At 38.5% G+C, this 27,182-nt stretch overlaps 1 protein-coding gene across 5 annotated transcripts in view; it reads right to left on the bottom strand.

Moving 5' to 3' along the window:
* Positions 1-611: 611 nt before the first annotated feature.
* The window catches only part of ZCCHC4 (zinc finger CCHC-type containing 4), a 51,588-nt gene continuing 25,017 nt past the window's right edge, over positions 612-27,182 (bottom strand). For 2 of the 5 annotated variants that reach the window (XM_013061518.2, XM_045076176.1), the window contains 8 exons: positions 25,188-25,338; positions 23,453-23,553; positions 18,720-18,779; positions 9,419-9,540; positions 9,111-9,186; positions 7,118-7,169; positions 6,467-6,611; positions 612-2,832 (listed from right to left, as the gene is read on the bottom strand). In XM_013061518.2, the coding sequence (XP_012916972.1) occupies positions 2,682-2,832; positions 6,467-6,611; positions 7,118-7,169; positions 9,111-9,186; positions 9,419-9,540; positions 18,720-18,779; positions 23,453-23,553; positions 25,188-25,338 (858 nt within the window). In that variant the 3' untranslated portion in view covers positions 612-2,681. The remainder of the gene's footprint in view (positions 2,833-6,466; positions 6,612-7,117; positions 7,170-9,110; positions 9,187-9,418; positions 9,541-18,719; positions 18,780-23,452; positions 23,554-25,187; positions 25,339-27,182) is intronic. The other 3 variants (XM_013061519.2, XM_013061520.2, XM_004762667.3) reach the window with 3 other exon arrangements.

Genomic DNA, 27,182 nt, shown 5'->3' with positions numbered 1-27,182 from the left:
ACTGATATTAAGAAACTAAAATCTTTTGGGGGAAATAGAATCTACAAATTTAATCACAGAATAATATATTAAAAGTGCCTCAAATGGGTTGCAGAACACCCAGGCTTCAGAGGAAGGCACCAGCTGGTGGCAGGGACCCAGGCAAGACTTCCCAAAGCGAGTGAGACTTGAAATAGTCCAAACAGAAAGAAGAGGATGAGATGAAAACAGTGGGGCATCCTGAAGAAATAAATTAGTCTAAATATCAAACTAAATGTAAGAAAAGCCTGAAATCTGATCATTCAGGGCCTACAAAGCAACTCTGGATTTCCTTAAATTTTGTAATATAAGCAAGAACTACAGTAAAATTTAACTGTAATAATTTAAGAAAAAACATCCTTTTAAAAAGCTTAGAAAGTTTTATGTGTCAAATTTAGGGATTTTCCTCTATGGCTGTTTTGAGGAGGTATCTTAATGTTCAGATACGCAGGTTCCTAATTAGAACAAATGACCTCATCTCGCATCACACTTTACCTTCCAGAGACATTTTTACATCCTATTAGTTTATTCCCTGAGAGAAGAAGGTCCTTAAAATTAGTATTAATTAAACAAAAAATACAATCGCCAAATTTCCTTTTTTTTTTTTTAAAGATTTATTGGCAACAGGGGTTGGAGGGGGTAGGGAAGAAGGAGAGAATCTCAAGTGGACTCCCCGCGAAGTGTGGAACCCAACACAGGGTTCAATCTCACAACCCTGACACCATGTCCTGAGCAAAAATAAGAGTTGTACACTTAACCAACTGAGCCACCCAGGGTGCCCCCAGAATTACCAAATTTCTTATTTTTAACTTCCTAAGCAGTTAAAGTTTTAGAGTACATAATTTCTGATTGTAAGTAATAGCCTACTTCCTCAATTCTAAGGTGTACTTTTTTTTTTTTAACATTTCAGTATCTCCAAAATAAGATACATCTAAAATTTAATATACACAATTAATGAGCTATGGGGTTTCTCTCCCAGAAAAGCCACAATCACATCAATAGTGCATTTTTCAATTGATGGTACCTTAAAACTAAGGAAATGGGGTCATGATAATAACCCATTTATCAGCAGGACCTAGTTCTTCAGGAATCACGGTCCCCTCAGGTGTCTTGAATTTCAGGGGAGATTTTGAGACTTTACCATGGTTTGCGGGGCACCATGAAGGTCAAGTAAAGTCCACGCCTATGGCTGAATCAGGGGATGGGGGAGAACACTCACAATGATTCTGCAAAAGGTTCATATCTCACCCAGTCACCTCTGAATCCACCCCTCTGATCACCATAGCAACCCACGTGGAAAAGGGGGTGAGGGAAGAGTTTTATGATGCTTGCTAAATCCAGGGGGCTTAGCTCATCTTTTGATGTCACTGAATATACACCCCAAACCATGGATCAGAGCCATGCTTGTGCTTCCCCATCAGGCATCAAACAGTCCTAACTTAAAGACCAGACGGATTTTCCAGGCCAGATGGGGAGCAGCTCTTGTACCTTCACTCAAGCACTCTAGCTAAGCCCAAGCAAGCATGCCTCCAAACCTGCTCTAAAGCAGCTGTTTGGGAAGAAGAGAAAAGTCATTATGCAAATGCAAGCAGTTCCAAAGTAGGCAGTCTTCCGAAGATCATGTCAGGTACATAGTAGAGACACGGGGAGACTGTTCTCAGAGTTCAAGCCCGGTTCCTTCACCACTATGATCCTGGACCACCAGATGATTACCACTAGGGCTCCAGCCATCTGCACATGGTAACATTTCTCACCAATAGAACTGAGAGCCAGGCACTTGTGCCCCATTTAACGTCATCACGGAAACAAGCCTGTGGTATAACTACTGTTACATAATCAAATAATTATATAATAATAAGAAATGGGCTGCAAGTGAACGACCTGGCCAATGATTTACAGTCAAGAAGCATTCGTCAGAATAGGAATGAGAGGTTTTAATCCCCAAACTCTCCTGCCTTCTATTACTTTTACAGAGAAATAACCTTACTGCTTAAATTAAAAGACACTGAGATGACAGAGCAAGTCATAATTCTAGATGTCTCATTTATCCTACAACATTTAAATGATTCTATTATATCAAAGGACACTATAAAAGTACTTGAGAGACAAATATTTAATAATAAAATCATAATTATAATCTTTATATCTTTAGTTTTGTCAAAATTCTTCCCATCATCTTTGCCTAAAAATAATTGTTCATTGTACTTTACTTCGCAAGTGGGGTTTAAGTCATCATACAATGTTTTGATATTTAACTTAAAAGATTTCTGGACCTAATTTAACATACCCGCATTCAATGTAAACAAGAGCTCAAGTTTTCACTTTCATTTTTCTTCTGACACTTTCTACAAAAGAACACTGCATGCCCGTTTTTTCAAAAGAGGCCAAAATCATATGATTCCGAGAGAATTAAAAGAGAGAGAGAAAAAAAAAAAAGGCATACAGAGAGATCTGGTCAACTAGCTCAGGATGGAACACCTCCCCCAGGTCTCCAGAGGGGCTGCAGAGGGGTCCATAAACCAGCAAATACCACCTGCCCATTATCTGCCTTAGAAAGGTGCATACCTTTGAAAGTGAAAGAATTTAAGTCCAGTGTGGCACTTTCAGAAAATGGCATCAAAGGTTGGACTATAAATCTTTCTTATTCTCAAGTCACTGGACATTTAAGAGCAAAGATATTGATGGGCTCTTTCTCTCCTGCGCTTCTTCCTTGTAACAGATGTATGATTCATGGATTGTCCTTTAGTGGTCCCCATTTTCATCTTATTACTTTTTCTTTGCTTCTGCTTTCTGACAGCTCTGAAAAACAAGGTGCTAAATTATTTTGTAGAATAAGCATAGTGAATTATGTAATTATCTTGGAATTTAATTAACCAGCTGACCAAATAAGAAAACAGAAGGAAACGAATTTACTGTATCATAAGCATAAATCCTCAGGATCCTAACCATAATAACAAGGAGACAGACAGAGGCCTGACTAAGCAAAACGCTTGAGTAAAGAAATTTCTTTGAAAGACGGTTACCACAGATTTATTTGCAACAAACCCAGCACAGAGTCAAGGCAGGAAAAGCCCCTGCTGTGCTGAGCTGCACGGTAGCCTCTAGCCAGCGTGGGGCAACCAGGAAACCTAGGACGTGGTGAGAGCAAGTTAAAAGTGTCTAAATGTAAAATGCACACTGGATATTGAAGAAAGAATGCAAAATATCTTGTCAATAGTTTTTATGTTGATTGTTCAAATAACATTTGGGATACATATTACTTAAATTTTAAAAATCATAAAGCCAGTAAGTTAGGAAGGTTTATTTATTTATTTATTTATTTGGGGGGCTACAGTTTTGGTTTTGGTACATCCGTCCTGTTCAGCTGAGCACTTCAATCTCCAAATCCTTGAATGACATTTTTCAGGAAAAGGACCAACACATCTGCCAGTTAGCAGAGGCAGAGAAATGAAATAACACAATGGAAAAATAGACAATGCTTACAGACGCCCATCTTATAAGTTCTACAGCTAATTCTCCTTTCCTCAGTGGGCCTAAAAGTCTTAACAAGTGCCATACAGGATGCCCACACTTTGTGGTCTTTGTCTTCCAGAAAGACTAGCTTCACATCGAACAAGTTCAACTCACGCTGTGAGGACACTAAACCACACCAGAACAAAACAGATACTTAGTTTCTGGTGCTCTCTGCACTGAGTTACAGACTACCTATAGCTGAGAAAGATTACTGGTCTGTTCATTCACTTTCTCCAAGCTAGCAGAATCACGCCATTCATCATATAGTGAACCAAGGAAAGGCTGGGGCTGCCAGCTCCTTCAAACCTGGGAAATCCCCTCAGGTACCTAGCCATATCAATCATTAGATTCCCTTCTCCTAAACCAGAAGTCCTGGGGAAAAGCTTACTCTTGATCTTCCCAGGACCCAAATCTTCAATTCACAAATAGAATAGAATCACTCCATGGAGCAAACTCTGGCCTCACTTTTGGTTCACACAACATACATATTAAGTGCTGGAAATACAAAAATGAGTGGGTATCATCTTTGACTCTAAGGATCTGGGAGACTGAGACAAGCTAGAAGTCGCCTTTCATTATTCTTCCCCCAACTCTTTTTTTGGGGAAGAAACTGAGGCTATGAAATCCTCCACTGAGGAAGTAGCAGAACCAGCTTGATTCTAGAACCTGTGCTCTTAATTACCTTGTACTATATACTCTGCTATAAATTATTCAGATATATAATGTGCTAAGCATATCGTAATCACTAAACAAATATTACCTACTATTAGTAGTACCACATGACTATTCTTCAGAATTTTGCTTGACAACTTCCATTTTTCCATATTTAGATTTTGGATCATAGACTGGAATAACCTATTGGTTCATAAATAAAACAAATACCACAGCCTTCTTTATACTTTTCTGTGTATGTTACATAAATCTCTTTTCCCTCCAGCCATTATTTTAAGAAGCCTAATGTCCTGATAAGTGATTTAGCAAATTTAATGAAGTATAATTTCTTGACGGCATAGTCAGTGAAGCTGTATGTGCCTGTATACAAAATTTACAGACATTTTCTTTGGCTTTTCCACTTATAAGAAGAACTAAACATGAACCAGACCTCACTAGAGGACACAGTAAACAAAAGCAGAAAAAAAATATTCATTTTAATATGAATAAACAAACTTTCCAGAGAGAAAGTCTTTCAACGCAGTATAAATTGAACTGCTTGAGTATAAATCAATTCATTATTTTGTTTTGCCTTAAAATTGAATTGACCTAGTGTTTGTCCTCTAAATTAAAGGTATTTATGTAATGATAAAACGATTAACCACAAGAGGGAGCCAGCACCATTCCAGTTCAGAAGCAAAGGCAAATTAAAGAAAAACAAGTTAATATAAGACAGCTATGAGATATCTTTTATGCCATATATGCTTAAAAGATGATTAGAATTATTTTTTACTATTGTAAAGAAAAAAAAACTATTTTGCCTTGTCAATTTCATTAGGAAATTTTTTTGAAAGCAATACCTGAAGATAACTGTTCATAGGAGTTTAGTAGTCTTTTCTGAGAGAAAAAAGTAATACTATTTAAGACTTTTCAGGTACACCACATCATAAAGAATTTGCTACTTGAATTGAACTTGATAAAATCTAATATTGAAAGATACTAAATGGTTTCCTTCAATGGAAACAGTACAATACCACCAAGCCAACTAGCGCAGGCTACGGAGGACCAACATAGAGCCTATAATACATTACCAAAATGCAAATTCAGTTCCTCTGTATCGTAAAATCACAGACTCAAAGTCTGAGCATGTCACTAACTTGATTTGCAACCAGATTTACCCTGTACATGGTACAACAAACCCAGACCAATAGTTTATTAGGGGGTCTCTATTCTTAAAAGGTTTCTAAGAAAAAATCTTTTAGAAGATTCTTCAATACATTTCTTAATTTAGAAACTTCCATTTCTACTCTGGATTACTTAATAGAAATAACTGTTTAGAGTAAATTTGGTGAAAAGTAATGGAAAAATAAAACAGTAGGCAGAATTCAAATGGCTGGGTCTTAATGGGAAAAACTAATTGCCACTGACCAAAAAAAATGAACAACTGGAAAATAATTCTAATACAACCATAAATAGTTACAATAACATCAGATATTTCAAATATGAAGAATTTTTTTAAATCACAAGTCATAAGATGGCTCAGAAATTTTATGCTGATCCCAATTCTCACATAATGTTAATTTGTCTATCTAGTTTTCATAACAACAAAACAAGAAGACTCAATAACTATCATCCCTTTTAGTTTTTTTTAAGTGTAATCATTCAACTGTGCCCAGTTGAAATAGCAATGGTTTTTTAAAATATGCTGTTATCACTGGTATAACTTTGCTCTGAGTGATAACCAACACCAAATACTGGTGGAGAAAGTGAAAATAAGCATAGGAAAAAAAATGGTAAAAATTAAAATTTTATATACTAAAATAGTTAATGTTTTTTTGAAGTCTGATATAATTCAGAGATAAATTCATTTTCCGATGTGTTCACTGTGGGATTACATACTATATTCCACCTGAAATGCCTTCTCCAGACTCACCTGCTGTCATACGTCTGTATCTGATCTGTCCTGACTTAAATATCATGTCTGTCAATAAAGGCTGGACTCCCTCCCCACAAATTATAATTTCATATGAACCACAGGAGATAAAAAGTTAACCAGTTTCTACCTTATACTTTGGTGATTTTCATGTCTTACCTGTAAAATGTTAAACTCTTTCACTTATCTTTGTGCCCTCCCTCCTCCCATCTATGCAAACAATAAGTAACAGTAAAAACAGGAAATAATTCAGCACTTCTGAATCCTCTATTGCATACTTTTGTGGAGGACTGCTTTACACAAATCACACAAAGAAAATTTTTTTCTAGGCAATAAAAGAATTCAACTTACTTGTTCACTTTCTTAGATGTAGTGATCTTAGGACAAGTACTACGTTTGTGGTCTAATTCACCACAAATAAAGCAGCCATCTTTAGGGCCCCCGCAAGAATGATCTGGAAGAGCACAGTGACTACAAATGCTACAGTGGATCCAGGCTATAAAATAAAAATTGAGTTTTAGAAGAAGTTCATTTAATTTTTCATTTGATCAACCTTTATGATGGGGCAGCATGAACAGTGTTTACTTCAAACATCGTGACCGATCTGTGTAACTGGTTATAATATGGTTAAAGACGCCAAGGTTAAGAGATCAGAATCCCACATAAAGCAACTAACTTCTTTCTGATACATGGCAGCCAGGGCAGCCCTTCTTCAATGAGTCATGAGCAGCAGGCCACTGACACAATGGGGACTGGATGAGTGACACAAAGCCTTATTAAAATGAGCCAAACCAAATGCCACACTGAAGCAGGTTACAAAGTCATGTCTCCCCAGGAAGGAGAGTGTGTGTTTTGGCAACTGCAAAAATTAAAAAGTAAATCAATGTATCTCTATATTAATTTTTTTCTCTTATAAATATAATTCAATAAAAATCCCATTCAGGTAAAGAAAAACTCTAAAATGTTTTCATAGGATCTCAAACACTAAGTCTAAATACTTACAAGGTTTTACACACTTTTTGCAGAGAAAGCAATGGTTCCATTTCCTGCCATCCTACAAAAATAATTTTTAAATTATGTTTAATGTATCATTAAAAAATCAAGTTCCACAATTAAAAATTAAAATGTCTTATTAAAATCTGTGTAAATTATTCATTCCTTATTTCTCACTTTCCTGGGCTTCACAATTAAATACTTTGATTTTAATCTATGCATTTCTCCACTCAACTCAAACACCTCCTTGATGGGCCCCAATTTCCTTAACTGGAAAACTAGGGTATTTATCTACATGAACTTGAAAGTCCACTCCAGTTCAAGCAACCCAAACTGCACAAAGAAGGATTCAATGAAAATTTCAAGAGAATTAATGATTCATAACTTTTACGTGCCTATACAGCATAATCCTTAATGAAATTCGAATTTGAGAACTTTAGATCATCTAAAAAGACAGAGATTACAGGGTAATGTTTGGGTAATGTTAAATCTGTGAACTAAAACTACCTAGAAAAGTATGTAAGACTCTTACATGTCCAGTTTAATGAGAGTTATGAAGTACACACTGATGAATCCCAATAGGTCAAGAGAATACTGCTGACCCCCTAGACACTCCCCCAGGTACCCTTCCCAATCCAGCATTCCTCTGCCCCACCAAGTAACACGTACTCTGATTTCTGTGATGGTCACTTCCTTGCCTTTGTTTATTTTTACCACTTATGTGTGTATCTCTAAATAATAAAATTTTGTTTTCCTCATTTTGAGCTTCATGAAAATAACCTGAGCATAATTTTTTTAAAATAAGGGACACAGATATTATCTCCGCTGACTGAAAATACATGTAATTAGATGTGCTACCACAGTTAAAAACAAGTATAACCAATAACAAAATGATAAAGTTATGCAAAATGTACTTTATGATGGTTATAAAAAATACAGCCTTTCCTTTGGTGAATCATTTGTACATATTAACCAATCTAAACTTCACCTGTTCTTTCTGACTGGATTTAAGGCCACCTAAAGGGCTACCCTACCTCCTTAAGACAATGAGTAGGAGGTATATTCCTGTAGTCCCTCCTGACCTGTAAAAATTAGAGAGTACTTCTCCACTAGGGCTTTGTGTGGTAACTGAGTTAATCCATGGACAGCCCTCAGGGAAGGCCCTGGTACATAAAAAGTGCACAGTGTATGTTCTTACTGTTTCATCAAAATAGGGATGGTATCTTGTGGTTCAGTTCCTTACTTGAAACATCTTAATTTTACCCTCAACTAAGTTCAGCACTCACCTCATGCTTTGAGACACTCCTAATTTTAGTAATCATACAGTACCTCACATAAAGTGAATTTAGGGGCATCTGGGTGGCTCAGTCGGTTAAGTATCTGCCTTTGGCCCAAGTCATGATCCTGGTGTCCTGGGATTGAACCCTGCGTGGTGGGGTGGGGAGTGGGGGGAGTGGGGAAGGCTACTTCTCAGTCTACCTCTGCCCTCCTGTCCCCCCACCTTGTGCTCTCTCTTGCCCCAATAAATAAAATCTTAAAAAAAAAAAAAAAAAAGTGAACTCAATTAACTGCTAATAACAATGAAGGCATTTATTTTTTTTAAATGCACTTATTTTTTAAAGCCTGTCATACTTTAAAATTAGAAACATTGTATTAAAGTATAATAAATGATATACAATAATAAATAATACAGTAATACAAATTGTAATGTTATTAAAATAGCATTGGGGTCCCTCGGTGGCTCAGTCATTTAAGCGTCTGCGTTTAGCTGGGGTCACGATCCCCAGGTCCTAGGACTGAGCCCTGCGCTTCACTTTGGGCTCCCTGCTCAGCAGGGAGTATCCTTCTGCTTCTCCCTTTTCTCCTCCCCCCAGCTTATGCTCACTCTCTCTCTCTCAAGTAAATAAAATTGAAAAAAAAAAATAACATTAAGCAAATGTAATGAAATGAGTAAGTTAAAATAAATACATACAAATAAGAATGCATTCTAGAGAAACTATACCTTGGAGGTGCAAGAATTACAGTGCTCACAGTGTTGATTCTCTAGGGAAACATACCGTTGACACAAAGGGCAAAATCTAAGGAAGAAAGACTTAAATCAGCTGCATATTTTCAAGAACATTCACAGAGCAGGTAAATGGCACTTGTTACAAAAAATTAAGTGTAATCCAAATTCAATGCAAAATTATAGACCAAATTTAAAGGTAGCGGAAGAACTATATGAGTCACTATTAAAAGCATTTTGAGGTTGGACATATGGAACTTGATTCTCAGTAACTCATGTATTACAAGGCCTCACTAAGATCTTACCTGTACCCTTCCTCGCTAGGAAGGATTATTTTGTTGGGTGGAATATTGGTGAAAATACGCACAGGAGACTGTTTTCGACCTGTCTTCCCATGTTTATAAAGTGCATGATTATCATAATCTACCTAGAAAGTTTAAAAAAATTGAAAAAGAAGATTTACTCAAAGGAATCAACATCTACAAAGATTCTTTAACCAATAAAGAACAAGCTGGTGCCAAGAGAGGAGTTAAACCAAAGTATTTAAGACAAAATTCTTAAAAGCTAAAGTTTACTTCTTAATCGACAGACTCTGAGGGGCCTCGGTGGCGGTGAAATTCCATTATGGAAAAGGTAAACTTTGTTATGATAAATTCATACAGCCTGATCTTAAGAGAACAACTATAATCTTTTATCCAAAAACAACAGACTTGACAAGAAGGTCTATTAAGGAATTACAAATTCAGCTTTTGGTGCTAAAGAATTCCAAACGTGAAGATGTGTGATGACTTGGCTGGAGCTTTTCATTTTTGCGTGTGAAATCGGCTGCTTCTCAGTTTGCAGGTCACCAAGTCCCAGTACAGCCTTACTTCGACCCCCCAGCATTCACCATTTGACCTTTTATGCCCTGGCCAAACACAGGGCTGGGGACCACAGAGCAGCTCTGCCACTCACCTGTTGGTGCCTCGAGGTAAATTTACATAATTCTCACCTAGAAAAGGAGGTTACTGAGCCCTGCCTCAGAGATGCTGGGAAGGGTACATGAGACAATGTGCATAAAATGCCGAGTTCGGGGCCCTGGCATATATATGGTAGAGACAGAAAGATGCAGATGAAGAGAGAAATTCACAACAACGGTTGTGACTATTTCAAACATTTACCTCTCCTCAAGAACCCTACCTCAGCTTTCAGCCTTGGCAGAGCATCTGAAGCTGGAGCTAACAGGCTCAATGTTTATTAGCTTCTTGCTCTCATCTCCTCCAGCCTCTCTGCTATCCATACACGTTCTCACTTTGGATTCAAACCTGCTCAGAATCCACCTAGTCACTAGGTCCATCTTTCTTTAGATCAGTAATTCTCCGAGTGCGGAGTCTGGATCAGCCACATAAGCGTTGCCCCTGAGATCTTGTTAGAAAAGCACATTCTTGCCCCATTGAAGGACCTCCTAAAAGAGAAGCCCCTGGGGGTCAAGCCCCACAATCTGTATTCTTATTTTTTCTTTTAAAGATTTTATTTATTTATTTGAGAGAGAGAGAGATCACAAGTAGGCAGAGAGTGAGGGGGAAGCAGGCTCCCCGCTGAGCAGAAAGCCCAATGCGGGGCTCGATCCCAGGACCCTGGGATCATGACCTGAGCCGAAGGCAGAGGCTTTAACCCACGGAGCCACCCAGGCACCACCCCCCCAATCTGTATTCTTAACAAGCCCTCCTGGCATACTAAAGTTTGAGCACCATTGTTCTAGATTATCCACAAGAATACTGTGAGATATTTATGAAGTCGGTAAAGGTACAGCCCCACTTTCAAATATGTTAAAATGAACTGTTCAGATTCTAAACAAGAATACACTTAAGAGTTGTTCAAAAGAAATGGCTTGCAAGCTAGCTCTATTTAATAAGCAAAGCACAAAAATTTAAGGACTGGGAGGAGTCAAGATGGCGGAGAAGTAGCAAGCTGAGACTGCTTCAGCTAGCCGGAGATCAGCTAGATAGCTTATCTAAAGATTGCAAACACCTGAAAATCCATCGGCAGATCGAAGAGAAGAAGAACAGCAATTCTGGAAACAGAAAAACAACCACTTTCTGAAAGGTAGGACCGGCGGAGAAGTGAATCCAAAGCGACGGGAAGATAGACCCCGGGGGGAGGGGCCGGCTCCCGGCAAGCAGCGGAGCAACGGTGCACAGAATCAGGACTTTTAAAAGTCTGTTCCGCTGAGGGACATCACTCCAGAGGCTAAACCGGGGCGAAGCCCATGCGGGGTCAGCGTGGCCTCAGGTCCCGCAGGGTCACAGAAGGATCGGGGGTGTCTGAGTGTCACAGAGCTTGCGGGTATTGGAACGGGAAAGCCGGCTACAGAGACAGAGCCGACAGTAAGCTCGCAGCTCCGTGTTACCTTGAACCGGTCGCAGGCTCAGTGAGCTCGGAGCGCGGCCGGAGGTCAGGCAGACGGGAGTAACTGGGCGCTGTTCTCTGAGCGCGCACTGAGGAGTGGGGCCCTGGGCTCTCGGCTCCTCCGGGCCGGAGACCAGGAGGCCGCCATTTGTATTCCCGTCCTCCGGAACTCTGCGGAAAGCGCTCAGGTAACAAAAGCTCCTGAAAGCAAACCCGAGCGGATTACTCACCCCGGCCCCGGGTAAGGGCGGTGTAATTCCGCCTGGGGCAAAGACACTTGAGAATCACTACACCAGGCCCCTCCCCCAGAAGATCAACAAGAAATCCAGCCGAGACCAAGTTCACCTACCAAGGAGTGCGGTTTCAATACCAAGGAGAGCAGCAGAATTCCAGAGGAGGAGAAAGCCAAACACGGAACTCATGGCTTTTTTCCTGTGATTTTTTTTAGTCTTGCAGTTAATTTAATTTTTTCTTTTTCATTTTTTTTTTTCTTGCCTTCGGGTAAAATTTTTTTTAACTGTTACCTTTTTCTTTTTTAACGATTTTTTACTAGTTTATCTAATATATATATTTTTTCTTTTTTACATTTTTCTTAGGTGTTTTCTTTTTTAAAAAATTCTTTTCTTTTCTTTTTTTTTTTTCTTTTCTTTTTGTTTTTTTTTTTTTTTCTTTCTTCCTTTTTGAACCTCTTTTTATCCCCTTTCTCCCCACTCACGATTTTGGATCTCTTCTAATTTGGTTAAAGCATATTTTCCTGGGGTTGTTGCCACCCTTTTAGTATTTTACTTGCCCCTTCATTTACTCTTATCTGGACAAAATGACAAGACGTATAAATTCAACACAAAAAAAAGAACAAGAGGCAGTACCGAAGGCTAGGGACCTAATCAATACAGACATCGGTAATATGTCAGATCTAGAGTTCAGAATGACAATTCTCAAGGTTCTAGCCGGGCTCGAAAAAGGCATGGAAGATATTAGAGAAACCCTCTCGAGAGATATAAAAGCCCTTTCTGGAGAAATAAAAGAACTAAAATCTAACCAAGGTGAAATCAAAAAAGCTATTAATGAGGTGCAATCAAAAATGGAGGCTCTAACTGCTAGGATAAATGAGGCAGAAGAAAGAATTAGTGATATAGAAGACCAAATGACAGAGAATAAAGAAGCTGAGCAAAAGAGGGACAAACAGCTACTGGACCACGAGGGGAGAATTCGAGAGATAAGTGACACCATAAGACGAAACAACATTAGAATAATTGGGATTGCAGAAGAAGAAGAAAGTGAAAGGGGAGCAGAAGGTATACCGGAGAGAATTACTGGGGAGAATTTCCCCAATATGGCAAAGGGAACGAGCATCAAAATTCAGGAGGTTCAGAGAACACCCCTCAAAATCAATAAGAATAGGCCCACACCCCGTCACCTAATAGTAAAATTTACAAGTCTCAATGACAAAGAGAAAATCCTGAAAGCAGCCCGGGAAAAGAAGTCTGTAACATACAATGGTAAAAATATTAGATTGGCAGCTGACTTATCCACAGAGACCTGGCAGGCCAGAAAGAGCTGGCATGATATTTTCAGAGCACTAAACGAGAAAAACATGCAGCCAAGAATACTATATCCAGCTAGGCTATCATTGAAAATAGAAGGAGAGATTAAAAGCTTCCAGGACAAACAACAACTGAAAGAATTTGCAAATACCAAACCAGCTCTACAGGAAATATTGAAAGGGGTCCTCTAAGCAAAGAGAGAGCCTACAAGTGGTAGATCAGAAAGGAACAGAGACCATATACAGTAACAGTCACCTTACAGGCAATACAATGGCACTAAATTCATATCTCTCAATACTTACCCTGAATGTGAATGGGCTAAATGCCCCTGTCAAAAGACACAGGGTATCAGAATGGATAAAAAAAACAAAACCCATCTATATGTTGCCTCCAAGAAACACATTTTAAGCCCGAAGACACCTCCAGATTTAAAGTGAGGGGGTGGAAAAGAATTTACCATGCTAATGGACATCAGAAGAAAGCAGGAGTGGCAATCCTTATATCAGATCAATTAGATTTTAAGCCAAAGACTATAATAAGAGATGAGGAAGGACACTATATCATACTCAAAGGGTCTGTCCAACAAGAAGATTTAACAATTTTAAATATCTATGCCCCCAATGTGGGAGCAGCCAACTATATAAACCAATTAATAACAAAATCAAAGAAACACATCAACAATAATACAATAATAGTAGGGGACTTTAACACTCCTCTCACTGAAATGGACAGGTCATCCAAGCAAAAGATCAGCAAGGAAATAAAGGCCTTAAACGACACACTGGACCAGATGGACATCACAGATATATTCAGAACATTTCATCCCAAAGCAACAGAATACACATTCTTCTCTAGTGCACATGGAACATTCTCCAGAATAGATCACATCCTCGGTCCTAAATCAGGACTCAACCGGTATCAAAAGATTGGGATCATTCCCTGCATATTTTCAGACCACAATGCTCTAAAGCTAGAACTCAACCACAAAAGGAAGTTTGGAAAAAACCCAAATACATGGAGACTAAACAGTATCCTTCTAAAGAATGAATGGGTCAACCGGGAAATTAAAGAAGAATTGAAAAAAAATCATGGAAACAAATGATAATGAAAATACAACGGTTCAAAATCTGTGGGACACAACAAAGGCAGTCCTGAGAGGAAAATATATAGCGGTACAAGCCTTTCTCAAGAAACAAGAAAGGTCTCAGGTACACAACCTAACCCTATACCTAAAGGAGCTGGAGAAAGAACAAGAAAGAAACCCTAAGCCCAGCAGGAGAAGAGAAATCATAAAGATCAGAGCAGAAATCAATGAAATAGAAACCAAAAAAACAATAGAACAAATCAACGAAACTAGGAGCTGGTTCTTTGAAAGAATTAATAAAATTGATAAACCCCTGGCCCGACTTATCAAAAAGAAAAGAGAAAGGACCCAAATAAATAAAATCATGAATGAAAGAGGAGAGATCACAACTAACACCAAAGAAATACAAACTATTATAAGAACATACTATGAGCAACTCTACGGCAATAAATTTGACAATCTGGAAGAAATGGATGCATTCCTAGAAACATATAAACTACCACAACTGAACCAGGAAGAAATAGAAAGCCTGAACAGACCCATAACCAGTAAGGAGATTGAAACAGTCATTAAAAATCTCCAAACAAACAAAAGCCCAGGGCCAGACAGCTTCCCGGGGGAATTCTACCAAACATTTAAAGAAGAACTAATTCCTATTCTCCTGAAACTGTTCCAAAAAATAGAAATGGAAGGAAAACTTCCAAACTCATTTTATGAAGCCAGCATCACCTTGATCCCAAAACCAGACAAGGATCCCACCAAAAAAGAGAGCTATAGACCGATATCCTTGATGAACACAGATGCAAAAATACTCAACAAAATACTAGCCAATAGGATTCAACAGTACATTAAAAAGATTATTCACCACGACCAAGTGGGATTTATTCCAGGGCTGCAAGGTTGGTTCAACATCCGCAAATCAGTCAATGTGATACAACACATCAATAAAAGAAAGAACAAGAACCATATGATACTCTCAATAGATGCTGAAAAAAGCATTTGACAAAGTACAGCATCCCTTCCTGATCAAAACTCTTCAAAGTGTAGGGATAGAGGGCACATACCTCAATATCATCAAAGCCATCTATGAAAAAACCCACCGCAAATATCATTCTCAATGGAGAAAAAACTGAAAGCTTTTCCGCTAAGGTCAGGAACACGGCAGGGATGTCCATTATCACCACTGCTATTCAACATCGTACTAGAGGTCCTAGCCTCAGCAATCAGACAACAAAAGGAAATTAAAGGCATCCAAATCGGCAAAGAAGAAGTCAAATTATCACTCTTCGCAGATGATATGATACTATATGTGGAAAACCCAAAAGACTCCACTCCAAAACTGCTAGAACTTATACAGGAATTCAGTAAAGTGTCAGGATATAAAATCAATGCACAGAAATCAGTTGCATTTCTCTACACCAACAGCAAGACAGAAGAAAGAGAAATTAAGGAGTCCATCCCATTTACAATTGCATCCAAAACCATAAGATACCTAGGAATAAACCTAACCAAAGAGACACAGAATCTATACTCAGAAAACTATAAAGTACTCATGAAAGAAATTGAGGAAGACACAAAGAAATGGGAAAATGTTCCATGCTCCTGGATTGGAAGAATAAATATTGTGAAAATGTCTATGCTACCTAAAGCAATCTACACATTTAATGCAATTCCTATCAAAGTACCATCCATCTTTTTCAAAGAAATGGAACAAATAATGCTAAAATTTATATGGAACCAGAAAAGACCTTGAATAGCCAAAGGGATATTGAAAAAGAAAGCCAACGTTGGTGGCATCACAATTCCGGACTTCAAGCTCTATTACAAAGCTGTCATCATCAAGACAGCATGGTACTGGCACAAAAACAGACACATAGATCAATGGAACAGAATAGAGAGCCCAGAAATAGACCCTCAAATCTATGGTCAACTAATCTTCGACAAAGCAGGAAAGAATGTCCAATGGAAAAAAGACAGCCTTTTCAATAAATGGTGCTGGGAAAATTGGACAGCCACATGCAGAAAAATGAAATTGGACCATTTCCTTACACCACACACAAAAATAGACTCAAAATGGATGAAGGACCTCAATGTACGAAAGGAATCCATCAAAATCCTTGAGGAGAACACGGGCAGCAACCTCTTTGACCTCTGCCGCAGCAACATCTTCCTAGGAACAACGCAAAAGGCAAGGGAAGCAAGGGAAAAAATGAACTACTGGGATTTCATCAAGATCAAAAGCTTTTGCACAGCAAAGGAAACAGTTCACAAAATCAAAAGACAACTGACAGAATGGGAGAAGATATTTGCAAACGACATATCAGATAAAGGACTAGTGTCCAGAATCTATAAAGAACTTAGCAAACTCAACACCCAAAGAACAAATAATCCAATCAAGAAATGGGCAGAGGACATGAACAGACATTTCTGCAAAGAAGACATCCAGATGGCGAACAGACACATGAAAAAGTGCTCCATATCACTCAGCATCAGGGAAATACAAATCAAAACCACAATGAGATATCACCTCACACCAGTCAGAATGGCTAAAATCAACAAGTCAGGAAATGACAGATGCTGGCGAGGATGCGGAGAAAGGGGAACCCTCCTACACTGTTGGTGGGAATGCAAGCTGGTGCAGCCAGTCTGGAAAACAGCATGGAGGTTCCTCAAAATGTTGAAAATAGAACTGCCCTATGACCCAGCAATTGCACTACTGGGTATTTACCCTAAAGATACAAATGTAGTGATCCAAAGGGGCACGTGCACCCGAATGTTTATAGCAGCAATGTCCACAATAGCCAAACTATGGAAAGAACCTAGATGTCCATCAACAGATGAATGGATCAAGAAGATGTGGTATATATACACAATGGAATACTATGCAGCCATCAAAAGAAATGAAATCTTGCCATTTGCGACAACATGGATGGAACTAGAGCGTATCATGCTTAGCGAAATAAGTCAAGCAGAGAAAGACAACTATCATATGATCTCCCTGATATGAGGAAGTGGTGATGCAACATGGAGGCTTAAGTGGGTAGAAGAAGAATAAATGAAACAAGATGGGATTGGGAGGGAGACAAACCATAAGTGACTCTTAATCTCACAAAACAAACTGAGGGTTGCCGGGGGGAGGGGGTTTGGGAGAAGGGGTTGGGATTATGGACATTGGGGAGGGCATGTGATTTGGTGAGTGCTGTGAAGTGTGTAAACCTGGTGATTCACAGACCTGTACTCCTGGGGATAAAAATATATGTTTATAAAAAATAAAAAAATTAAAAAAAAAAAATTTAAGGACTAACTGACAATGGAAGGAGAGGGCTTTAATGAGAAATTCCTAAGCTCTCCGTACGGCCTTGCCCATAGCCACCACATTAGCAGGTGAGCGAGTTCAGGAAGAGAGATCAACAAGTTATAGCAGTGGGGTGGGGGGGAAGTGCCATAGGAGACCCAGCTAGACAGGAGACAGTGTGGGGAAACAAAACAAAACAACAAACCCTGGAGTTCCGGTTAACTGTCAACAGCAAGAGTCCATAGTCTAACTAACTGTGGGCTCATAGCCACCCTGTATGGAAGTACGATATCATAACAAGCAAAGGATGAGGTTAGGTCACATGAAGCGCTACATTCAGTCACTGCATGTGAAGGGAGATGCTGATAAAATCAGTTCGTTTCTACCAAAAGTAATGGGAACGAAGAGGATTTGTCATTTAATGTGTTGGGGTGTTTATTAAGAAAAGCGCAAACTAGGAGGATCTGATAGCTATTTTATAACTGAAGGGGTGTCAGTGGAATTGAAATGAGACTCAGCCTTTATTGCTTTGGAGAACAGAAGTAGGACCAATGGTTAGAAGTTAATAGGGAGCATATTTTATCTCAATATGAGAAAATTTTCTAACGATTAGAGCTATTAAATAAATTGAGTTGCCTTGTAAGGCTGCAGGACTTTGCTCACTGAAAGCATTCAAGTGAGGCCGGGTGACGGCTTGTCATGAATTTAGTGGAGGGGATTATTACGGTGGGAAGTTAGCCTATGTTACACCCCTAATGGTTCTTTCCAACTTTAAATTTCTATGAATATATGTCACCTATTAGAGGCTAAGATACAAAGCAGATTTTACTTCAAAATCACCTTAAAATATTACCACAAGTAGTTTTTTTAAATGATTTCAATTCATAATTTCCCCTAAGCACTCCTCTATGTATTAAATAAATATATGACACTTTATTAAATTCAACAAAGATATTTTGAACACTTGTGAGTGTCCTAAGGAAAAAAAAAATTCTTCCCAAGAGAACCTTTCCAAGATTTTCAAATGCTGGAAAGGAGGGCCTTAGAAAGATTTCTAGTAAATGGAATATTCCATGCAATACAATACATAGCAGATGTAAAAGAAGGAAAGAAAGAACAATCTCTTTATGGTTTCCCAAGGAGTCAGAGAACGTATGTGTCAGGAAGGTGGTTGGTTGCTTGATTTTGCATAACCTAATTGAGATTATTATTATTTTTAAATGCGGGTTTGTTGTGCTAATTAACTATAAACATATGGTATGTAAAACGCATGCTGCTAGGGTAAATTAATGTACCTCTAACATGCATCCATATTTCATAGCTTCATCCACACAAATAAACGTCCTATGGAAGCGCTGTAAAGCAAACACAATTTTGCAAATTGCATATCACTAGTGGTAGAGCTGATACACCATTTTCCCATCATTATCTCTGACATTTCACTCACAATGATGATGAGAGGCATTTTCAAATAGAAAATTTCTCCCATGGAACTGATTAATGTGATGAAGTACTGTATAGAAATGAGGGAAAGCACAGAATCTCTGCAATTCTAAACTTTTAATTTTATCTATACGCAAATTTCTTCTGTGACATGAGACTGAAACCAGTTATACAGAAACCAAGACGTTCAAGTCAACAGACATTCATTTTGCACCTACTATGGTCTAGGCATCCAGCAGGGAAGCAAAGATGAATGAAATAAGACAGAGTACTTGTATTTTCCTAACTTCTTCGGGACTGTGACCTACTTAATTTCACTGCATCAAAAGATCGCCATCAGTCAACTTCCACCAGAGCAAAAAGGTCTTTTAGTCATTTTCCCCATATCCCACATACCTCTTATTTAGGAATGCCAGGGTGGCTCAGTCGTAAAGTGTCTGCCTTCACTCAGGTCATGATCCCAGGGTCCTGGGATTGAGCCCTATATCGGGCTCCCTGCTCAGCAGGTAGCCTGCTTCTCCCTCTCCCACTACCCCTGCTTGTGTTCCCTCTCTCACTGTGTCTCTGTCAAATAAATAAAATCTTTAAAAAATAAATAAAATAATAGCTATCTATATATAGTATATATTTTATTCCCCTTGTCACTCCAAACCCATTAAAAGTTTATATTTATTACACATCAGGTTTAAGAATTTCAGTTGTCATCTTATAATTTGCAATCACTTGTCAGAAATTCCTGTCAAAATATCTTAACTTCTGAACACGAAACTAACCTTGAAAAACAGTTTTCTGCATAGGATGATTTTTTAAGGATAGCTTTAAAACAAAACAAAACAAAGCTCTACTTTTAACAATCCAGACAAATGTCCCGGATTAAGGAGAAACAAGAGATGGATGTAGCATGTTCCTGGTGGAAGGGAAGTGAGGTGATCTAGTTCAGATATGCTAAACACAGGATCTGAATGTCACCTCCCCCCAACCGGGCCCCTGCGGCAGACATCACTAATCAATCACACACTACTCCCTGCCACTGAGCCTGGTATTCTCAACAAATTCTCCAGAAAGTCACTACGAATTCATCAGGCTTAGCACTAAAAGTGAAACTTATCTGCCATCTCTTTCCTCATTCAATCATTTTATTTTATAGGTAAGGAAACAGAGGCCAGGAAAGATAAACTGACTTTTCCCTCTTCAAATTAAAGAGCCTTTAAAAGGCAGTGTGCTAGGACTCACACTTCTGACTCTGGGTCAAAATTTCTTTTCATTACATTCTTCCTTTCTAATCTACCCTTAATAAAAACTCTTGCTTTTCTAGGTCTTTGGTGACTATTTTCTTTATTAAAGATATTGTTTATTTGACAGAGAGATAAGAGATATTGTTTATTTGACAGAGAGATTCTGCACAAGTAGGCAGAATGGCAGGCAGAGGGAGAGGGAGAAGCAGATTCCCCAGTGAGCAGGAAGCCTGATATGGGACTCGATCCCAGGACCCTGGGATCATGACCTGAGGCGAAGGCAGACACTTGACTCACTGAGCCACCCCGGTGCCCTTTTGGTGACTATTTTATTCTGTACTCATCAAGTGCTTTATCACTGAAGAGTCTATATAATTTACATTTTATGAAGATCTGCAACATTTCTGCCTCCCTCTTACCTGAAAAGTATTTCAAACAAAAGAGATTTAGTGATTTTGTTTTTTTTACTGCATTGTGGTTTGCTGGCTTATAACCATCTTGGGCAATGTGAGAAAGAAGTCTAATCAAGGTCTATGGCAGAAGACCTGTGAAGGAGACAAGAGACTTCCAAATTTTTCATTTGATGAAGGCAACTAATATACACCAGAAAAGAAATTACTATAAAATAAGGTTAAAATAACAAAAGAAAAGAAAGAAAGCAAAAGTTTCAGAAAGGATAATAGTAACTCCAGAGAAATTTTCAAAAAAGAAAGAAAGAAATCAAGAAAAGAATGAAAGACGGAACATCAAGGTGAGGTATGACAAATAAAGGCTTCTAAACAAAACAGGAGATATGGTAAAATCAGTTTCTCCAACTGAGCATGCGATGGGCAAACGAAGATTTGTTTTGTTTCACAGACCTTATTCTAGTTTTTCTTTTCAAAGTTTGGCTTTCTCCTTTCTAAAGGCTGCTTTTTTCACTTTGTCTGATACCCAGTCTGAAATGGCCTAGTTAGAGAAAGTTTTCTCACCCATACACTGAATTGGGTAATTATTTTTAATAAACTTGGACCTTGGAACTGTTTCTCAAAACTGAGACTCCAGAATTTCCACAAGTTCCTTTCTAGTAACACAGACCGTTGAAACAAGCCATGGCTGGTTTCTCCACATGAACCTCTCTTGTGCACTCTACTCTGGATCTGCCTTCTTTGGCTTCTTTGCCATTTCAAACTCTTGCCTACAGTGAAAACTCATTTCTAAATGTGCATGGAACAGTTTTTTGAGGGACCTATGTTTCATATACTGTACAAAAAAAAAAAAATCCCCAAAGAAGAGTTTTACCTGCACCCAGAGACTACCTGATTGGTCTTGACAATGCTGAGAGCAATAACCATTGGTCTACATTTGCTGTGTGTTAGGGACAACACTAAGCCTCTTCATGTATTATCTCAAATAATTCCTAAAACCTTATGAGGCAGATATATTATTACTCTGCTCATTTAACAAGTCACAAGATAAAATGCGTAGGCCTCACAAGTAAGTGGCAAAACCAGGATTAAAACTCAGGTCCTTCTCAATTCTGGAGTTCACGTTGTTTTCAAAAATTCAATTACTCTGTGCCAGACATTGTATTAGATGTACTAGATGATTATTCACTGTCAAAGGCAGCAGGTGTTCCTAACAACTGAAAATAGTTTATTTAGTTAACGTCTTTAGGATATGCCCGCTATCTCTGTACTGCAAATGTCAATACTAGAAGTACCCCTCAGACAAGAAACAAAACTATGTGCTCCAGAAAAGGAAAGTAAACCAGATTTGGGAAGAAAGGATGTGGACTTTGCCTAATGCAGAGCTCAAGAAATCAAGGTTAAAACAGCTTGTGCTATAAACTTTGGAAAGGAACTGTTACATGGTTCAGTAGCCATAAAAATGTCCATTAAATTTGATAACATAATTTTTGGAACACTATTTCAGTTTTGGAAATTTATTTTAAGGAAGTTATGTAAAATATGGAAAAAATTATGTGCATCAGAGATGTTTAAGGCAGTGTTATTTATGGTACCATAAAGGTGAGAGCAACCTGTATGTCTAAAAAAAAAAAAAAGCTAACAATTGATAATATAACCTGATAATGAAATAATTTAAAGTGATTAAAAGCAGGTGCCTGGAAGGCTCGGTTGGTGAAGATCTGCCTTCAGCTCAGGTCATGATCTTGGGGTCCTGAGATCACGCCTCACATTGGGCTCCCTGCTCAGTGGGGAGCCTGCTTCTTCCTCTCCCTCTGCATGCTGCTCCTCCCTGCTTGTGCATGCTGTCAAATGAATAAATAAAATCTTTAAAAGAAAATAAATTGATTAATAGCATAAAGACTATGGAGCTACATTTTAAAATGTATACTTACATAAGACACAGTGAAGAATGCAGAATTCAGATTCATCTGCTATGATTACAAACCCGTAAAACGTGTCAAATTATTATATTTGCTACTTGGGATGGAATCACAGGTAGGGTCTGCCCTCTCATTTTTGGTAACATTGTTTCTTTAAGAATTTCTAAATAATTTTCATAATAGTAAATGCCTTTAAGATTAGAAAGATGAGACCCAAGTGCTAGCTTGGAATGGGTAGTGAAGACATGTTCATTTTTAGTTCCAGGGCAGAAAAAGCCTTCATCAAGGTAGTCCATTGCTCAGAAAGCTCAAATAGAAAGATCTCATTACAAAAGAAGAAGCAGTGGCCACCTGGTGACCCCACATGGTGATGGTGACAAGGGGGTTAACTTCAGAACCCAAGGAAATGAAGACAGGAAAGTGGACATTGAAGCAGCAAGAGTTGAGGGCAGAGGTGGGAAGAAGGGCTAGTCAACTCCACCCTGAAATCAGCACACTCGCCCACACACACGGACCTCAGCCTCTCTGCTTCTCTGCCACCTGCCACCTCAGACACACCTCCCTTCAGAACTCCTGGCATCCTCTGAGTGGCACAGTAAAGTGTAGTTGACATTCCACCGACCAGAAAAAGCAACTGACTTCTCTACAACCTCTGAACAGACAAAAGTCCTGTTCATAACAATGACTTTGGGGCCAGTGAGGTCAGCTGGTCTAAAACCTGGCTGCGCTGCAGGCACCTTGGAAGTTTGGTAAAATGTCGTTTCTTGGGGCTGTACCCTCTAATTTTGACTTCATATGTGTATTTTGGCACCTAAGAATCTATATTTTTAATATAGATTTCAGCACCCTAAGAATTACATTCAGGAACCTCTGGACTAAGCGATGTATGTTTCAATTTTAGTGTTTAATACAGCTTATGATATTTTCCTTTACTAAAATCGATGGATTGTCTCATCAGAATATTTACTTAAGCAGAATGCCCATTTATCAACCATGCCAGAAAACAGAATATTTACTATACCTGGTAATCCAGCATGCAGAAGCTTGGAAAAAACTGACGAATTCGGAATTCAAAAAAATAGGGGAAAATCCAGAATATAGGTAGTTCTTTTTGACTGCTATCTAATGGGTCACAAAAAGGAAAAGAAAATAAGAAACTGATATTGAAAAAAAAAAAAAGAGCTGTAACTGAAAGACCTCTAATATTGGGAGAAATTACAATTGTTCAATGCACTTAAATCATACTAAAGAAAAGAATGTTTACCAGAGTGCCATTTACAACTTGACCTTTCCCAAAAGTCAATGGAAATATTATTTTACCATACATTACATTTTATATTAAATGAAATATTCATTTTATTTATTTATTTATGAATTAATTAATTAATTAAATTCATTAAAGGAAATATTACATTTACATTAAATGCAGGTATAAATGGTATGTAAGAGTAGTCCTTACACACACAATCTCTATATTCTAGCTCAAAGCAAAGATATCCCAAAGAAGTCCCAAGATCATTGCGATATGGTGGCAGGAAGCATTGGGCCAGAAAGTAGAAGGCCTCAGGTCAGCATCCCAGCTCTGCCGCAGCTCATTATGTCTGTTTTCAGGGATGAATCAATCTTTCCTGAAGCATGGGAGATTCTTAAAAACAATTAAAATTAACTTCAATGACAGGGGACATAGCTATTATTTACAGAGCACCTCGTACAGGCTGAGCCCAATGCCAGGTACTTCCTATATATTATCTCCTTATAGTAACCCCTGGAGTTAGATATTAATAATCCCATTTCATAGAAGGGCAACTGAAGCCATAAGATTTAAGTCATTTTTTCAAGTTCATGCAGCTAATAAGTGGCAGAACTGAAATTCAAGCCCATTGAAATTCAAAGATCTCTTCATTGCTTCTTCAATAACACTGACTTACTTTATCCATTCTGATCAGTGGACTTAAGAACTGAAAATAAGTGGAATACTTAACACTATGAGTCATGTTTCAGATTTCTTTTGCATTCTGTCTCCAAAGCACATTATTTATGTAGCATAATTAAAGGAGAAACCTGATCACAAATTCCTGACACTCTTTCAGTTTATCAATTTGCTAACTGGAATCTAAAAAAATGATCATACCAATTAGACAGTTAATTAAATAAACTATTTTGAAGGCCTAAGGCACTTTAAACGGAATAATAACCCCCAGCCATTAACCCACGTGGGTATCTGTCCATGTGGGTATCTATTTGTCACTGATAACCACTGTATGGTTCGTCCATATCCCATCTTCCTACCCAAATCTTGGCACAGTTTAGAGCTCTGAGCCAGAGACTGGGCCCCCTCTTAGAGCTGTGGGCAAGACTTCAGGAACATGTAATGTAAGATCCATGCGGGCAGGAATATGTATCTGTCTGGTTCAGTCTCTATTTCTAGCACCTAAACAGTACCTGTACATAGGGGCCACTCAGTAAGTATTTATTGAATAAATGACAACAGTTTATTCCTATTCTTTATAAGGTCCCCTTATGTTCACCTACAAGTCATGTTGAGAACACGTGATTAGGATAATACGAAGTGTATCATGATAATGAAGTCTCCCACATTCTCAAATAAACCTGTTTAAAAAAAGGACACACACACACACACAACTCAAGACATGTATATTTTATCAGAGCTCTGATTCACTGAGCTCTGCTAATATTTGACAGAAAGCAGATACACAGATACATGTTTATTTTGCAGTAAGTAATAAATTACACACCTTGGCTTTGACCTTCTTTCCACATAGCAATTAACTTCTTGAATGTAACAGCCAGAGGTTCAACCAAGCCACCAAAAGGAGGATCTGTCACCATAATGACTCCCTCACCTTTATCTTCCTGTAAAAATGTTCTGCATACTTCAAGGGCAGCCTGGAACAAATAAAAATTCATTTCTAAATGAGGACTAGAGGGAGGCACTCCATCCTATTCAGAGAATGCATTAGGCTCAGTCCCACTGTTTGTCCTGAAACTTCACCCATCCTGCCACCCCAGAGTCCCTCAGTGACATCCAGAAGCCTCTCTCATTCAGCCCCCAGGAGATTTTATCTTTTGGGTTCCTTGATAAGCAGGTTTTTAAAATTGCAAATTCAAGCACCATCACTATCAGAGGACTACACATTTCAAATGGTTAAATTAAAAAACTAAATTTAGTAACCCAAGAGAGAAAAACTCATTACCCATGAAAACTATCTAAAACGCTAAATTCAATCCCACAAACAGAAGCGGGGACTGAGCTAAACACTGGAGACACAAAGACGAGTAAGACCTATTTTTTTCCTGTCTGGTTTGTCCACCACAAGTTCAGTTTAATAAGAGCTACGCGTTACCAGTCACCTCGCACACGTCGCTGGGCAGCAGGTGTTGGATAGACATGTTTGGACACACACACTAAGTAAATGAATGAAAGTCCACAAACAACAAAGCTTAGCCAAGCCACGAAACCAGGCTATTAACGAAGTGTTTTTAGCCACTGTAAAATTAACATTATGTACTGTCTAGCATATTTATTATTTTCTGCTTCAGGAGAACAGATAATAAGAGATATACCTGTAACACTAACCCCCGTCTACTGATTTTGCAGTCATTTTCAAGCACTCACCTATAAAAGCAAATCAACAGTATACAGAATAGCCTAAGACTTTAAAGTTTAATGGCATTTTAAACTTTAATAAACCCATATGTACTTTATAATAAAAAATATATTGTTTTACTACTAAATCAATTTAGAAGATTCAATTGATGAGAGGAAAAACGACAACATCCTAATCCCCTTTCCTGGGGACAGTCTTTATTAACTTCCCACTGGAAGTCCTGGAGCGAGGGATGGCGTGTCAGGAAGGTTAATCATTTTTCAAGTGCTGCCTGGCACTTCCTTAACCTGCCTACATGAACAAGGACTTAAAGTACAGATGATGTTATTGAAAAACCTTCCAGTTCCTTAGACTTAAAAGTAGGAAAAGAAAATAAACAAGTAAATGAAACCTAAAGTCTTAGCCAAATTAAAAAACCAATAGAGTACATTTGTTTCCAGGTAAGAATCAATGGTATGATGTCCCATCATGACCTGCTGAGGGTCCTAATGTTGGCCACCCGTGGAAACCAGATGCTTGCTTATACCACCAATGCTGACAGTGTCTTAACTCTGTCTTTCATCTCAATCATCACTAAAAAAGAGCTTGGTACTTCATTATTTTTTTTAAAGATTTATTTACTTACTTGTTTGAGAGAGAGCGCAAATGTGTGCACATGAGCAGGGGGAGGGGCAGATGGAGAAGGAGAGAGAGCAGGGAGCTGAGCAGGGAGTCCAAAGCAGGGCTTGATCCCAGGACCCTGGGATCATGACCTGAGCCAAAGGCAGACACTTAATCTACTGAGCCACCCAGGTGCCCCCAAGGTGTTTGGTACTTTAAGTAATGATCCCCTGTACATACTTCAAACTCCTTGCCCATTAAGGCATATGATATTTTCTATTACCTGAAAGACTATATGATTTTCTATGAGAAAATCCTGCACAGGTAACTCCTGCTTTTTAATCCAGTGGGCTGTGAAGGGGCTTATATCCCCCAAAGCACCCTGCACACCTTCACAGGCACCTGGCCAATACTTAAATATTCAGCGATTGATTAGTAGATGGTAAGCTTCCACAGAAAACCTTGACTCAGGAAGTAGGCAGAAAAAGGGCCCATCATAAAATCATCCAAGACAATAGTTTT

This window comes from Mustela putorius, unplaced genomic scaffold (genome assembly GCF_011764305.1).
Source record: "Mustela putorius furo isolate JIRA1106 unplaced genomic scaffold, ASM1176430v1.1 tig00000083_pilon_pilon_pilon, whole genome shotgun sequence".
In the NCBI taxonomy this organism is placed as follows: domain Eukaryota; kingdom Metazoa; phylum Chordata; class Mammalia; order Carnivora; family Mustelidae; genus Mustela; species Mustela putorius.
This window is presented reverse-complemented; position numbering and strand designations above follow the sequence as displayed.